The 17,975-nt window shown below is 38.1% G+C and overlaps 1 protein-coding gene across 2 annotated transcripts in view; it reads left to right on the forward strand.

The window, feature by feature from the left end:
- The window catches only part of SLC2A13 (solute carrier family 2 member 13), a 378,234-nt gene that overhangs the window by 235,140 nt on the left and 125,119 nt on the right, over positions 1-17,975 (forward strand). For both annotated transcript variants that reach the window (XM_004771838.3, XM_013045480.2), the window contains one exon: positions 17,094-17,257. In XM_004771838.3, the coding sequence (XP_004771895.1) occupies positions 17,094-17,257 (164 nt within the window). The remainder of the gene's footprint in view (positions 1-17,093; positions 17,258-17,975) is intronic.

The raw sequence follows: 17,975 nt of genomic DNA on the forward strand, positions 1-17,975 counted from the left end.
TCTTAGTAATTTAGGTGCCCAGTGTTTTTCTGTTGTTTTCTGTTCTATTTTCTATTTCTATGTTTTCTATTACCATTATCTGTTTTTTAAAAATATATTTACGATAAATTATTGACCTATGAAAAAAGTATAAAGAAATAAAACTATCCATAATCCCACCTTCCAGAGATGACATTTCACTTTTCATGTATTTTACTTTTCATTTCAAAGTTCATACTTTGATTTACAGAAATTAAAATCATGTAGTATATGCCCACTTACAAGTTCTTTTACTTAACAGGAAAATGTTGGTAGTTTCTATGTTATTATTTTAAAATGTGTTTTTAATAGCTTTGTAGAAGTCTTTATATGGCCAGGCTATAATATGTTTAACCATTACCAGTGTAGACTATCAGTGTATGTATTTGTCTTCTGTTGCTGCTGCAAAGATCCCAAGTTTGTGGCTTAAAAAAAAAAAAAAAAATTAAAAACCCACAATTTTTTAAAATCTTATAATCCTGTATGTCAGAAATCTGACAGGTGTGACAGGCTGAAATCAAGATGTCGGCGGGACTGCATTCCATTCTGTAATCTCTAGGGGAGAGTTTATTGCCTTGCCTGTTCAGCTTCTAAAGGCATCCCCTGGCTCATGCCTCCACCCCCAAATACATCTTCAGGCCAGCGCAGTGGTGAGTTGAGTCCTCACATCACATGGCTGACCTTCATAGTCCCATCTCCCTCCGACTCTGTTCTGCCTCCCTATTTCACTTTTGTCAGACTTTGGAATATGCTGGGCCCACCTGAGTAGCCCATGCTAATCTCCCTGTCTCAGAGTCAACTGATTAGCAACCTTAATTCCAAATCTACAATGTCAGTTTTCCTTTGCTGTGTAAAATAACAAAGTCACAGAGTCTGGGGATTAGGACGTGGACGTCTTTGGGAAGCCATTACGTTGCCAGCCACAATGTGTTTTTTCTTTTTTTTTTTCAGCTTTACAAATATAAATTGCATAATAATGATGTTCTAGTGAACTTCTACTAAAATGAATTTTTAGTTACATCTGTTTTTTTAAAGGTTAAATAGATGGCCACCTTTTTCCTGTAAATTGAATAATCTGCTTTTTTTATTACACAGAACTCCAGAGTATCATATAAATATATGTGTGTGTATATATATATTACACACTGGTAATTATAAAATATGGAGTAACTTGTTAGAGAGTAAGACTGTACGTACTTGTAGTACATTGCTATTTCTCATTTTTCTCATTCGATGTAAAAACACAGGAACCTGCAAATACATAAATGCTGAGAGAAATACATCACACCCTGAGAGAATGAAGTAGTCATTTAGAAATACATAATAAAAAATCTAGCAACAAATACGAAATTGCTAATTCAGATGTCGATTTTGAATTGGTGATATACAAATGATCTGCTGAAAGACAGGCTAGGCCTAACATACTTTAGAATGAATTGGTTTGCTTTTACCAAGAAAAGGAACAATTGTTTGTAAATATTTCTAAAACCACAGTATCACAGCCAAGTTATATCATTCAGTAGGGAGAGTTTTCATTTTAATTAATCCTTATTTGTGTTTTGAGAAGTAAACACTTCATTTAGGGAAAAAACTAAGTCAGTATTTGTGGCTATTTGAAGTCCTGGAATCATTTTAATTTTTTTTTTTCATATAGAAACAGATCATAGCCATAGAGTTAGGATGTAAAGTTAAGTCCCATCAGTTAGTAATATCATACAATTTTTATTCTTAGGAATTCTAAATAGAAGACAAAATATTTGTATTTTCAAAAGGATCTCTATGGTGACTGACTACTGTGCTGGGGTATTCTGTGAACATATTTTTGAAGTATGAGCGACGAATGATCCCCCAGTTAGTTAAGTGCTCTGCTGTCTGGTAGAGGGTGAATATTCAAAAGCGTTAAGTTTTGCATGTTGTCCTGAATTGTAAGTACCTTAGTAAGTTGTATGTTTGAAGTAACAAACCTAGAATGGTTAAATATGTAAGCATTTTCTCCCATGAACTAGGCAAGCAGCAGATCTTGGGCATTCGAGGCAGCCTGGCCGGACGGCATCACCACTTCCCCAGGAGCACATGGGGCCACCATGGGTTTCTGCTCTGCCAGCCCCAACAGTTCATCATGGGGTACCCCCCCAGATCAGACCAAAAGAGTTCCTAAGCATTCCACCACAAGACAGAGTGGGGCACAAGATAGAAAGGGAGTACCAAGAGGAATAAACTAATTTGGGAAGTTTCCTGAAATTTGAAGGAATAGAGTGTTGATCACCAATTTATTCACACCATTCCTTTTCAGCTTCTGCCTTATTTCATTGGTAAGAGGATGGAGCACAGAAGAAGGGCCTCAGGAACAAGAACAAAAACTATTTCCTGGCCCCAAATTTATGCTCTTTCCTCTCTGAACCAGTGTGACTTCTTCTAAACATCTTCTTGACAAGTAGAAAGAACTTCTAGAAATTTAAAAAAAAAAAGAAGAAGAAGCAAGAAAGAAAAGATTGAGCTTAAAATGTAACAGCTTTAGGAATTTGAACAGCTCCTGCACACTGTAACATGTTGCCTGGAGGAGGCAGCCCTGTTGGGAATGAGACGGACTAGGGATGGGATACGCCTGACCAGCACCCCACTCCAACCCCTTCTAGTGTCCGAAATGGTCATCAAGAGGACACAGACAGACCCTGGCAATTAGAGGCTCCCCACTTCCTCTCCAGGGCCTGGAATGTGCATTCCACTTGACTTCCCCACTTCCAGGAGCTGCCTCAAGGATGCACCCTTGAGATAGAAATGTGGTATTGAGGCTGTGTGGACTGGGTACATGACTGAACCCATTTAAGTCAGGTGTGGAGAGGCCTCATAAGTTCCCCCATTCATTAAAACTGCCACTTACCAATCTGGAATGGTCTGCCTCTTTCTTCTGACTCTCCTACCTTCCACAGATGGGGTCCAGTTTCACACTACACCCAGGAAGCCCTGAGGAGGTTACAAACCAACAATTTCTAAAGGTTCTCCTTTTGGTATTCGTATTCCCCTGGGAGTCTGCTCTTTAAATTTATTTTAATCCATTCTAGAGTTCTCAGTCGAGAGTTGAGTTGTCTTTGAGCCTCTGAGACAGGCTAGTGCTCTGTGTCCCCTTTAGGAAACAGCACACTTCTGAGGTAGCTCTTTGAACAGGCTGGCCGCCTTTCCCTCAGCCCATCTCTGGAGGTTTCTTTCCAACTAAATGCTGTTTTATGATTTTTACATTTTGTGAATTTCACTATCCATGACAACTTACTTAGCAGCAAAAGTGCTACACTAAACAAAAGACTTTAGCTATGGAGAATGAAAACACTTTTCATGCAGAGAAAAAAAATGTCCTGTGGTAAATGCATGTTAGGGTTTGTGTTTTGCCCTGTATGCAGAATGAATACACAGAGAAAGAATTTCCCTAATGGCTTATTTTGAGTTTGTGTGAGAATGGAATATAGAGCTTTTATGTGAGTTAATTACACTCTAAAAATGCTTAGCATTGACTTTTATCAGATTTGCATTTTCATAAGGTGTTTTTGAGGATTAACACAAGCAAAACCTATCTGGACCACTGCTTAGTGTAGGGTAATTACTCCATAGATGGTATTTCTGCCGTTCCTCTTTTATCAGGAGACGAGAGTTCTGCTATCAATTCCAACTTTCAAATTGAGTTTCACAGACTCTGAAAATGTCCAATAAATGTTAGCCATTACTCCTGTTGTTTTTCCGTTCTCCATTTTCTTATAAAGCAACTTTAGGTTTTCATCATAAGAAACTAGAACTGAAAGGGGCATTTTAGGAATATAATTCTACACACATAAAGGAAAGTAGGGAATTAAGACAGGGCAGTCCATTACAACAAAAATGTTTAACTCAAAATACTTTCCTAATTAGGATTTTTCAGAATTAGCAAGATGAATCAGTTTTTCTCTGTGGTATCTGAGAATTAACATGAATGTCCTTCCTGGAGTATTCCCTCAATAAATATATGCTGACTCATCGTAATTGCTTTCCTTCTTCGGGTCCTATTTCATGCACAGACACAGGCAGAATTTTTCTTGGTCGTGTGTGAAAGATCCTGCAGTTACACTCAGAATGGAGCATGTATGTCCTGGTGCTGCATCCATGTACTGGAAACAGGTGTAGTTCTCGGGCTTTCCATGTGAACCTCGAAGGACATGGTGCTGTCACTGTGCCTGCATCAAGTCAACAGCTTCGTCTGCTATTTAATAATACGTTGGTGTGGCAGGCCTCTCTTCGCAGTCTCTTTTGCTCAGGGTGTACAGCTCAACTAGTTCCTCTGCTGTTAAAAAATTGATTATCTTTCTTTCCCCAATATTTAGAAAAGGAAAAATAAAATGTATTCACACTATTTCAAAAGACTTTATTCACTTCAGTCCTTCCTTCCTGCAGAAACAGTTTGAGGGCTTCATTAAACATATTGAGAGACAATAGGTACAATAAACTTTAAAGTTAGTGATTTAGGCAATAGAGCAAAACAGGAAAAGATGATTCCTGCACAAGGAACCTGCTGTATAGTAGTGTCTGTGTGAACTAGGTCACAAAGCCTGTCTTGTTCAAAGTGGTCTTGGAGCCACCCCCCCACACACACACATTAATATCTCTGGAAATGACTCAGAATCCTGCCTGGGGGTGGCTGATGGGGCTGAGTGGGTGGGGCTGAGCGAGAGCATGGACAAGGGGGATTCTTGCATTTGTTACCATCTCCTGATGATTCTCACAGTAAAATTAGAGAATCCTGTTGCTCTTAAAGTTTTAGCAGTACCCCCCTCCCAAAAAAAAGCAGACATGTCTTATGACATGGTTCAGTGCCCCTAAAATAGAAACCAATCAGTTGCCTTAGGGAAGCTCAAGAATTTTCTCTTCTGGGTGCTTTGGTGGTAATATAATATCCATTCATATCAGTCTACTGTTTCAAAGAAAGTTTGTTGTAATCCTCTAAACTCATAGATACTGGTTTTGCTATCTCCAGCAGTGAAGTCATGCCATATAATTGCTTCATCCACCATATAGCAGGGGAGAGAGGGAAATAGGAATTATCTTTATACTTCTTAGCTGTTAGATGATGCAATCAAGTAGAATCCTACTTGACTTTGACACCTGTCTCACAGTATTGCGTTCTAGCAATAAGCACTTTTATTGCAATAATAAAACTTGAAACTCATACGTAGTGGGGGGTGGGGGGGTAGGCAGCAATAATTTCTCTCACCAAATCACTACACAGGACAGCAAAGGGGTGAGAGGGGGAGGAGAGGAAGCCAGGAAACTCTGATTATCAGCAGGGGGAGCCGAACATCAAAAACCGGAAGATGCTGAAGCTGTGATGACCAGCATCATTTTCTCAAGACAACACTCAAGGGTTTGTCATGACGGCTGGGCTTTCATCGGGTGTTAAGTGTCTACAAACAGCACCTTCAATTTAAACTTTTGATTAAAGTTCTTCAAATTTGGGAAGTGGAGCTTGGACAGCTATGAGATTATTATTATTATTATTATTCCCCGCTTATTCTCGTTCTGCAAGGAGATGAGATCATCGTTTAGAGAGTCGAGGAATGAGCCTATGAGGGAATGTCACTGATCATTCTGCGTGTTGTCCTTCCTCTTTGAGACCAGAGCGGTTCTGTTCACAGCATCCTCTTCCTCCAGTGTGCCTGTTGCCCACTCACTTTTTTGTCCTCCTGTACGCCAGGGGATGGCTCTCCTTTCCCACCTACCGTGGATCCCCTGTATCAAAGGCTTACCTAAATGTAGTCACAAATCCTTGCCTTCTTCTTTGAAATCAAGATGGGAATTTACTTCTTGGCTGTAACATCCTTCTCTGCCATTGCATTTTTTTCTAGTCAGTGAACCAAACAGGTATTTGTCCTCTGAATTATGACTTCAGTCCCCCAATTCCTTTCCAGTTCTTTTTGTGCCCAATCCTCGAGCTGGTTTTGAATGCTTTCCCTGACAAACCCTTATCTATAGCAGCTAGCTGGCATCAGAAAGTCCTTGCCCCTTTGTAATTTTTCCATCCTGGAATATAGGAAGTAATAATATGGTTCATTGGGACCATTTATTAATTATTTAGACTGGTAAGGGGGTTAATCCCTAGTGTTATGTTCCATTAGCCCTTTACTCTTACTTCTCTCTACTAACTTGGCCTATCGAGGGGATGGTGGTCTCCTCCTATGGAAGTAGAGACACTGCCCTCCCCAGGCAGTCCCAGGTACTACTGGTATTTTTATCTCCTACTCTGTCTGGCGCATCAGAGTCCCTGAATAAACGTATTTTAACTGCATATAATTGAGACATTTGGCCATTACATACTTATTTTCCATTAAAACATCTACTATTATCATGTTTAAATATTTTTTGAATTGAGAGAGTAAGCAAAGTACTTATGTAGTGGTGTATTATTTGTACTGTTTTGGGTACCAAGAGATAAAAAACACGGATTATTTCATTTAAGACAATATTAAGTTTGGTAAAGAAAAAAAGTGTCTGCCTTTGAAGATAAACACATATATTAGTTGCATATCATTATTATTTCATGTTTGTTTTTCTTAAAATAATACTGAATTTAGTTCATAGAGTTGGAGGCTTATGGTGCCTGAATACTATGTATGACGTGTTCAGTATACCAAAATTTAACACCTTAAACAGAACTTTTAAATCACATGTGCATACTATAGAAAACTGGAAACTCATGAAGAAGAAGCAGCACCTGAAATCTCACCACCTATGTATAGTGTGTCTTAACATTTTGGTGTATTCATTTGTCTTATTTTTCTGTGATTAATTTTAATAGTTGAGTTCTACCCCCTAAATAATTTTGCATTTTGCTTTTTCATTTCATCTTGTATGCTCTTGATCTATTTTTCTAGTCTGATTCCACAGTTTCAGAATGACAGCTAGTGTGCTTAAGACTACATATCTTTACATAATCCAAGTTTTGTGTGACCATGCTCTAAAATGTTGCTGTTACATAGATTAAAAGTTTTTGAAAATTTTTGCTTACAAACAAACCTTGGACTCCATTGCTTAAGATGAAGTACTGCTTTATTCCTTTTTGATAGTGCCAAGAGCAGTGTTTTTCATAAAGTAAATGCTGTGACCTGCCCTTTTTTCACACTCAGGCTCTTAAGCCTCCTGAGAAGAATTTTAAATAGACTATTTTCTTTTCTCCTCTTATTGCTTTAATGAGGTGTTAGATGAATACAATTTGGAACAAGAGAGATAAGAAATGATGGGAAAAAAGACTAACTTGTATCATTGTTTGACTGAAAAAGATCACAGGTCATATGCCATCAGTTTTTAATGTTCTCTTCCCCAGCCATGAGGATACATGAGAACTCAGGACTGGCCTATAAGGTAGAAAGGATTGTAGCTGAATCCAGAAAGCACGAGGAATATGTTAAAACTAAACCCTTCAAGACACAACCTTCTACCCTTTCCTCTCACTTCAACCCAAGGACTTTATTTCTTTAAACCCTCTGGATTTTTAAAATACCTTAGTAGGGGCACCTGGGTGGCTCAGTGGGTTAAAGCCTCTGCCTTCGGCTCAGGTCGTGATCTCAGGGTCCTGGGATCGAACCCCTCATCGGGCTCTCTGCTCAGCAGGGAGCCTGCTTCCTCCTTTCTCTCTGCCTGCCTCTCTGCCTACTTGTGATCTCTACCTGTCAAATAAATAAAGATCTTTTAAAAAAAAATACCTTAGTATGAACATTGATTATAATTCAGAGATTAAAATTTAGTTGTAAATATACTAAAAACTGCTGCATTATACTTTTTTTAAGGTTGCATTTTTTGGTATGTCAATTATATCTCAATATGAATTTTAAATTAAAACCACATTGAGATACCACCTTACACCAATTAAAATGACAAAAATTAGCAAGGCAGGAAACAGGTGTTGGCAAGGATATAGAGAAAGGGGAACCCTCCTACACTGTTGGTGTGAATGCAAGCTGGTACAGCCACTCTGGAAGACAGTATGGAGGTTCCTCAAGATGTTAAAAATAGAGCTACCCTATGACCCAGCAATTGCACTACTAGGTATTTACCCCAAAGGTACAGAAGAAGTGAAAAGAAGGGGCACCTGCACCCCAGTGTTCATAAACAGCAGCAATGTCCACAGTAGCCAAACAGTGGAAGGAGCCGAGATGCCCTTCAACAGACGAATGGTTAAAGAAGATGTGGTTCATATATATGATGGAATATTACTCAGCTATTAGAAAGGACGAACACCCACCATTTGTGTCAACATGGATGGGACTGGAGGGGATTGTGCTAAGTGAAATGAGTCAAGCAGAGAAGGGCAATTATATGGTTTCACTGTTATTTGGAACATAAGGAATAGCACAGAGGACCACAGGAGAAGGGAGGGAAAACTGAATTTGAAGAAATCAGAGAGGGAGACAAACCATGAGAGACCCTGGACTCTGGGAACCAAACTGAGGGTTACAGAAGGGAGGAGGGTGGGAGGAATGGAGTAACCAGGCGATAGGTATTAAGGAGGGCAGGTATGGTGATGAACACTGGGTGTTATGCGCAACTAATGAATCGTTGAACTCTACATCAGAAACTAATAACGTACTATATGTTGGCTAGCTGAACATAATAAAACAAAATAGAAAAAAATAAAAAAATAAAGGCAAAAGAAAAAAAAAGACCATTCATTTAAATAAGCACTTACTAAGTGTCAAAAGAAATAGTCATTAGCTGGGTTTGTCAGTTACAAAAGTAAATTACTGCAGATTGTTTTTTGGGCAGCTTATGGCCTAATAGAGGAAATAAAATGTATATTGAAGTAAGGCTAATAGCAGAAGGAAAGTTGTGTGTACTGGGAGAGAAGTGCCAGCAAATTGCTGAGGAAGAGCAGAAGATTGATAATTCCAACAGCAATGTCAAAGAAGGAATCTAGAAAAGAAATGTTTGAGTGCTAATCAATTTTTCATGGATTAATGTGGAATTGATCAGGTAGGTTGGTAGATATGATGGTGGTAAAATAAGAGAAGGAGCTCTCTGATGGCTCACACTTTCTCAGTGAATATTAGGCAAGATTTCACCTAAGACTGGGTAGATTAGGACACTAGAAGGAAAGGAGGTTGGGGAGCCTGGGTGGCTCAGTTGGTTAAGTGTCTGACTTCTTTCAGCTCAGGTCATGGTCCCAGCATGCTTGGATCAAGCCCTGCTTTACACTGCCTCCTCAACGGGGAGTTTTCTTCTCCCTCCCCATGCTCTTGCATGTGCTCCCCATCTCTCCCCTCCACCCTCTTAAAAAAAAAAAAAAAAAAGATCTTAAGAAAGGAGGTGTCATGGAGTCATCATTTGCAGAGCTGTAGCGTGTGCGTCTTAGGGAATTCCCAAGTTCACAGACTGAGTTCAATCTGTGTGTTTGTCTAGAGCCTTTCAGCGGCTAGGTATAAATGCCGAATAGAAGAGTAATGAGGGGGGCGGGGTGCCTGGATGGCTCAGTGGGTTAAAGCCTCTGCCTTTAGCTCAGGTCATGCTCTCAGGGTCCTGGCATCAAGCCCCACATCGGGCTCTCTGCTCCCCGGGAGCCTGCTTTCCTTCCTCTCTCTGCCTGCCTCTCTGCCTACTTATGATCTCTCTGTGTCAAATAGATAAATAAAAATCTTTAAAAAAAAAAAAAAGAAGAAGAAGAAGGAGAGGAGTAACTGGGTATAAGTAAGCACAGTTGGTGTGTGGGCACGAATGTGATAAAGGGGGAACTGACCAGGGAATTGGAGAACAGTGAAAAAATCATGATGGTCATGATGGTTTGGGAACTGTATTTTCAAGGCAGTGTCAGCATGGCTTGGAAACTTGGTGGAAATGCACATTCTTGGTCCTACACCAACTGAATCAGAAAGTCAGGGTGGGGTCCAGCCCTGTTTTAACAGGCACTCCAGGTGATTCCATAACGCATCTGGACCTGATGCGTATATACTTTCAACATTTTGTTTTTAGTTGTACGGTATTTACTTATATCCACTGCTTGAACTTCAGACTTCTTGTTTCTCTTGCATAAGTCACACTTAATATTTTTACTGTGGAATTCAGCTTTAGGTCCTCTCACATAAAGCAAGAACTGAGAGATACTTGACAAGAAACCTAAGGGAAAATCTTCTAGTCGTTTACGTTTTATCCCCAACTGTTTACAATTGCATTGCCTACACAGTTGGGTATTGTTGTTGTTGTTGTTGTTGTTGTTTTAATAGCTCACCTTTATTCACTTTTTCCAAAGCATACAGTTTTGTTTTTAATACCTCTTTTTAAGCATCTTATGTTCTATTGCTTTTTGTATTTGATTACCTAATTATGATAGGCGTAAACAGGATTGGGGAAAAAACACACCTGATTTGATTTACATATAGTTCAACAGATGGGAGACGCATGCCTGCATGAAGTCCCATATGTTCATTTTCCTGTAGGCATATGTTTTATAGAGAGAATAGGTTAATCTAGCAAATTGGTGAATTGCAAGTCAGAATAGAGAGTTTCTGTCATTATTCTTGGTGTTGCTTAGAGCAAGGTCAATGATCTAACTCAGCTGGGTGGGTGAGACATGAAGATATCTCTTTTGAGGTGTCCAGAGATTTGAAGCCAGGGTGAAGGAACTGGTGGTATCTGAGATGGAGAGTAAGTTGACAGTGGGAACACTGAGGCTTTGTAGAATCCCTTTTATTTTTTTTTTTTTTTTTTTTTTTTTATTAAGATTTTATTTATTTATTTGACAGAGAGAAATCACAAGTAGATGGAGAGACAGGCAGAGAGAGAGAGAGGAGGAAGCAGGCTCCCTGCTGAGCAGAGAGCCCGATGCGGGACTCGATCCCAGAACCCTGAGATCATGACCTGAGCCGAAGGCAGCGGCTTAACCCACTGAGCCACCCAGGCGCCCTATTTTTTTTTTTTAATATTTATTTATTTGACAGAGAGAGCATGAGCAGGGGGAGCAGCAGAGGGAAAGAGAGAAGCAGGCTCCCTGCTGAGCAAGGAGCCCTTTGTGGGACTCCTTCCCAGGACCCTGGGATCCTGACCTGAGCCGCAGGCAGATGCTTAACCTGAGGCACCCAAGAATCCCTATAGAATCCTTTTTAACTTCCTTTGACACATTTGTACTTTGTTCTTCTCCAGACATTACTGACATAATTTAAATTATGAAAAGTGTTTTGTAAAATATTAAATGTGATTAATAATTGCACATTCTGAGGATCATTATGATTTTTGGATTATTGTATGCTTTAAGCATAGTATGGTATAGTTAATGTGTTAGCTCAAAATATATGCATGATATCCTAATTTCTACTTTTCTAACTTTTTTTGCTTTATGGCTTGCACCTAGTAATATAGAAAGCTAATTTTTTTTACTGTACCAAGTATATAGAATAGTTTTGAAAATCTTAATCATTTTTTAAATTGTTTTTAAGATGTTTTCAGTGAAACATTTTTTTCTTAAAGCTACGTATTTTCCATAGTGATTTATGTTTTTGACTGTATAAATACCATCCCAGTAGGAAAATAAAATTTTTTCAGTTCAAAGAATATCTTTTATTAGAATGACATTTTAAATTCTGTAGTCAGTGTACTTTGCCATATGATACAAATAAATATAATCCTTGAAACTAAAAGAGCTAAACAATACAACTTAGATAATGGGAATCTTTCAGGGCTTAGCGTCAATCAGCTGTGCTCCAGAAGTTCCCATCTTCTTATTTAGCTTGGTGTTTATCCCAAGTATGAAAGTAACCCACAGGTTTGTTGAGCAAGACAAGGTTCATAGATAAGCGAATTTGGAAACGGTCTGTAGCACTGCTAGGACACGCTGGAAAGAATATATTCCATATCTGTTTTATTCAGGGAGTTAAAGTCTTTATAGTTTTATACCAGAAAAAGTTTGACTTTATTATGAACGGATACATTTTGTTTTGTCAGACAGTTAAAACTATTTTTTACTATTCTGCTTTGGCTGCCGGGAACCTTAGGGGCTAGCTTGTAATTACTACGTGGCCATAGTTTTTATATAATCATCTTCATCTTCTACTCTCTTACCACTCATTTTGTTTCAGAGATTCTATCGTGTGTTTTAATATATTACTAATAAATTAATTATATATAATTATATAAAATAAATATATAATATAAATATGTGATATAATAAACATTATTAATTCCTTTTTGAAAGTTGGTGGTAGAGAAAAGCAATAAACTCAACAACTATTGAATACTTACTTCTTACATTAAGTTAAATTTCTTAACCTGGCGGTAGTGAAACAGACAGGTATGACTTCAAGGAATTGGAGAAAAAAAAACTTTCACAGAAATCCCTAGGAAATGCTTTGTTCAAATATAGAATAAAGGAAAATAATATATGTATTTTGTTCTTTTATTGCTCAAGTCCTCATTAAGATAGATCGCCATTATCAAAGTCTAGATGTTTTCCAAAGCTGTTTTGTTTTCTTCAGATTTAAAATCCAGGGCTAGAAGCTGGGTCTCAGTTAATCTTTGAGATAAGAGTGTACATCCAGTCCAGCTGTTTCTGTTCTTAGATGTCTACAGAGAAGCTATGAAGATGGTCTTCTGTGAGAACACACTGCTCTCGGGCCTTTCAACTTCACTCAGGGGACTAGCTGACATGTGCGAGATGACCAAAGGTTGCCCAGGGAGCCTTTGAAAAAGATGATGGTTTGTCTGATAGGTATATAAAATGATTTTGAAAAGAGAAGGCATCCCTGCTTTAGTCTAAAAGGAAAGAAAGCCTTTTTCAGTTGTTCATATGGTTCTTTTATGAAGAACACTTTTATTCTTTGTGCAACTTTTAAACAAACACTGAGTCCCTTGAACGTTCAAACTACTACATAAAGGCTTAGAAGGTTGTAAATACAGCGGTAGTCCATTCGGTAAGTGGTGAGCTGATAGCATCCTTTATAAAAACATTGGAATTCACACATTTTTAAAATGTAAATTCAATGTATCTTTTCCCATGACCTGACTAAAAGACTAGGTTCGTGAATTATTCTGCCCTAGATATGTCATCCCCTGCCCAGTTATTGCCTGAATTTTTCTGGGACCGATTACCCTTTAACTAACTGAATGTCCTTGTCTTTCCCTTCTAACTGATGGCCTTTTGCTTATTTTACTGCTTATTAGCACTTTTATTGTGAGTGATACACAGAATAATGCCCTCCCCCACCACAGCAAAGATGTACGTATCCTAATCCCCACAACTTATGAATATGTTACATTACGTGGCAAAAGGAAATTGGGTTGCAGAGTGAATCAAATCTGTTAATCATTTTACCTTGAAATGGGAAGACCATCTCAGTTGCCCCAGTGTATTCACAAAGGTCCTTAAATATAGAAGAGTGATGTGACACGGCAGACACTTGAGCACTTTCCCTGGCTTTGAGGTAGAGGAGGGCCCCCACCACCACCCTGAGCCTGGGAATGGGGATCCTGGAAATGAGGAAACTTTTAAAGCCTGGGAAAGCCAAAGAAACCTGTTTTCCCTTGAGCTTCCAGAAAGGAATGTCCTCCTGACAACTTTTATTTTTGACACCCAGTGAAATTCATGTCAGATTTCTGGCTTACAGAAGAACTGTTAGACAGTATATTTTGGTTGATTTAAGCCACTAACCCAGTGGTCATTTGTTATGGCCACAATAAAAATGAGCACATTTACCAGTATTCCAAGAAAGGAAGAATGAAGATCAAACTCAAGGTACTCCATCTAGGAGAAGATCTGGCATACGTTGAAGTTGTAGTGCTTCAACAAGGAGATAAAAGGCCGTCAGTGAATTTTAGCACCCTGCCTGCATGGCTTCCCATTAATGCAGAAAATTCACGGGAGCCTGTTGCCAGTGTATTGACCTGAAATACGCTTCAGAACAATACACCTCTGTTTCTGTCAGCCTCGAGGCTGCCTATTTGGCTCTCATTGGAGTGAGCTTTTCATGGAACAGATTTAATTATGTTATTTCTCTTTAAAGTCCATTTTATGATTTTTCATTGTCTAGAGAAAAAAGCCCACACACACAGCTTGGCAGTCAAGTTCCCTCAACAACAGAAGCTTTTGCTACAGCCTGTGTAATACTTCTCTCTCTCACACACTTGTGTTAACCAAGGTAAAATACTTCCGTTCTGTGAATCTGGCTTAGTGTTTTGTACTTTTATTCTTTCTACATTTCATTTTCTCTACCAGCAGTGTTCTCCCAGATCTTCACACCTGCTGGCAATCCCCTATGAATTCTTTGAGATGCAAATGGAACATTAAATTCCCTGGAAAGTCAAGGAACATACCACATCAAAGAAAACTTTTTTATAATTTTATTTTATTTTTTCAGTGTTCCAAGATCCATTGTTTATGCACCACACCCAGTGCTTCCTGAAATCCGTGCCCTCCATAATACCCACCACCAGGCTCACCCAACCCCCCACTTCCTCCCCTCCAAAACCCACAGTTTGTTTCTCAGAGTCCACAGTCTCTCATGTTCGTCTCCCCCTCCGATTTCCCCCAACTCACTTCTCCTCGCCATTTCCCCATGTCCTCCGTGTTATTACTTTCCACAAGTAAGTGAAACCATATGATAATTGACTCTCTCTGCTTGACTTAATTTCACTCAGCATAATCTGCTCCAGTCCCATCTATGGGATGTTGAGGCAGCCACCTTTCTGGTGGCTGAGTAATACTCCACATCAAGTAAAATTGTTTGGTCTATCCTTTATGCAACTGTATACTTTGTGATTTTAAAATTATTTCCATTTCATTCTGTTTCATTCTGTGAGTTTCTTGAACATAGCAAGTAGGTCTAATAATATATTTGTGGGATCTTAGTAACTTACATAGCTTATACAGTAGGTACTCAGTAGATAAATATGAAGTGAAAAAATGATTATGTTACCTGACGTGGCCAGCCTACCACAGAGATATCATTAGAACTCAAATTTCAGATTCCCAGGCCAGTCTTCCATTATGTTCTTCCAATTTAACCTAGAGTACTACCAAAAAATAAATTTTTTTTTAATACCTAAGGAACATTTTCATTCTAAGTAAAATTTTGACACTGACCAATTTATTTTGTTTGATACCATTTCCCCTTTTTTTAATCCCTTAATTTAACACTTGGAATTTCATGATTTTATTGTATCAACATGAAAATAGCTTCTCTGTCTTGTTTAGTTTTTTCCCATGGGTGTGTTTGCAAGAATTATTTTGTGTGTTGGGGCACCTGGGTGGCTCAGTCAGTTAAGCATCTGTCTGCGGCTTAGGTCATGATCTCAGGGTCCTGGGATCAAGCCCTGCATTGGGTTTCATGCTCAGCATAGTCTGCTTCTCCCTTTCCCTCCCCTTCGTACTTGCTCTCTCAAATAAATAAATAAAATATTTTTTAAAAGAAAAAAGAAAAAGTTCTTTTGTGTGATGAATCTGTATTATTTATTTATTCATTTATTTAAATATTATGAAAATATTGAGAAGACTGAAATGTAATCGAATAGCATGGCCAGTACCACATTCCTTTGATTTTAAATACTTGAATTTTTCTCTAAGCACTTCTATTTTCTGCCTTTTTAAATTTGTTGCTGGTGTTTATTTCTCAGTGGTTACAGGTAGATCTGACCTTGCTGCACAAGTCTTTATGAAATTGAAAGTCTTTGTGATAGAACTTGGAAACTGCAAACACTATTTAGATGGAATGAATTATTTTCATAACTTTTATTATCACTTTACATTGTGACTGCAAAATGTCCACAATTTTCATGATGATGGGAGTAATTCCACTGGGAATTTCTCCTTTTTACAACTGCTGTCAGAATTCAGAATCTTAAAATGGCTGGCATAATTTTTAGTGTGATCAGTAAAACTCATCCGTCATGTCACATAATAATTTATAAGTTTGATTTACTACTTTTAAAAAGAAAAACACTATTTATTAAGATGAATGAGTACATTGGTGTTATTGCTTTAAGTAAGAAGATCATTAATTTAGTAAATAGAGGCCATTGATAAATCATTGAAACGTAAATGTATTTAAAACATTTTTTTTAAATACTATGAAAATGTTGGTAAATATTTAGAAACTGTGGATCATAACTCTAGACATATCCAGCTTGATTGAACATTGCTTGGATGCCCACTATTTGATTTGGGTTGGATAGGTAACGTGTTTTAGAATGGCTTAGAAGGTAGGCAGACCCATGGTTCTGAATGTGTCTTCACGATTTGAATTCTGTCACATTTCATGGGTGACTCACCAGGAGTATTTTGCTTTCTTTGTTAAGGACAGCTTCAAAGTGGGGCGCCTGGGTGGCTCAGTGGGTTAAGGACAGCTTCAAAGTAATCTTCTGATTTAGCTACTGATATTTTCATCAGAAAAGAAATGTTCTGTAGGAAACCTGTCTTCCTTAAATGTATCAAGAGGTATCTCCTATTGTGCATCAATAAATTGGCATTATGGTTTTTTAGAGCTAGTCTCAGTGAATCCATTTAGAACAAAAATGAGTCTATAGAGCCTAATCGTGTAGATTGTGTTAAAGACTTAACCTCTCCAAAGACTGTGCTTTTCCAGAAAACACAAAACCATTCTCATGTACATCAGGCCAGTTTTTCATCTCCTTACAAAATGCCAGATGACACATTCTTAATTCTTTCTACTGGATTTCTGCCATTAAATCACACTTTCCCTATTATATCCAACATCTGTTTATTCTTTTAAGTATATAAATTTGCCATGTATGGAGACTTCTAATTCGTTCCATGGACTTGGAGCTTATCCTTGATTAGTATAGTGGTCTTAGTGAAACAACCAGCTGCCACTGTCCCTAGCTGTGGAGTACCTTTCCCTTTTAAAGCCTTCAGCCTTCTATCCCCTTGCTTGAGGATGTTTTCTTGATTATACAAAATTCAAAACAAGTTTACCTGAACAGAATCCCTGTATGGTGATCCTCTGAACACTTTGCATGAATTCCCATGCTAACTTGATGCCATTACTATAGCTACTTATGGTTGGTTTAGGTTTACTGTATCTTTCTTCATGAACAGCAACGATTGTTTGATTCTTTGCTCATAGGTACTACAGTGCCACCATTCTGCAGATGTCTGGTGTTGAAGATGACAGACTTGCGATATGGCTGGCTTCGGTGACAGCCTTCACAAATTTCATATTCACGCTCGTGGGGGTCTGGCTTGTTGAGAAAGTTGGCCGCAGGAAGCTTACCTTTGGCAGCTTAGCAGGTAGGTTACTGGATGAAGAAGTCCATTTTAAACTTTGCTCTAATGATGACAAGTTCACCTTCTAAAATACAATACTGGTACCACTTATGATCTTGTTCTCTTAGCTAAATCATAGGGTTCTTCTAGACAAAATGATTTTTATAGAAAGAACTCTATGTTATGATGTATAACTAGAATGTGACTAGAAACTGGAGTTGTAAGAACAATTTGAATCTACCAAGGGTAACATTCTGTGCTCTTATTTTTGAGTTCTGCTCAAAGGTACAAAAGTGAAAAGAATAATTGGTTTTTGTTCCTCTTTGAAAAATTTGATATTCATAAACTCACTTTTTAACGTGTTTTATTTTTAGGTTCGGTATAATATGGAAGTAAATTTGGAGCATTTTTTTTCAAAGCTCCTTGAACAGTAGAATATTGACAGTATATAATTTCTCCACAAAGCAGCGAGAAATTCTTTTTGTGTTTGAACCAGGTAAATTCAGGTTGGTTAAGTGTGTTTTCTGTAATAGCTAAATAAGACAAAACTTTTCTCACTTTCAGGTATCTTTTGTCTCTGGATTCTGACCTTTCATTATTTTTCCTTTGTTTCACTTGACAGACTGAGACCCACCTTTGCCATTGTCTTCACATGTTGCACCATATAATTTTGTCTTTTTCATATATACAGATTCCTAATTATCAATTAGCTATCTTCTAATAGCTCCTTTATAAGTTTAAT

This window comes from Mustela putorius, unplaced genomic scaffold (assembly GCF_011764305.1).
Source record: "Mustela putorius furo isolate JIRA1106 unplaced genomic scaffold, ASM1176430v1.1 tig00537227_pilon_pilon_pilon, whole genome shotgun sequence".
In the NCBI taxonomy this organism is placed as follows: Eukaryota; Metazoa; Chordata; class Mammalia; order Carnivora; family Mustelidae; genus Mustela; species Mustela putorius.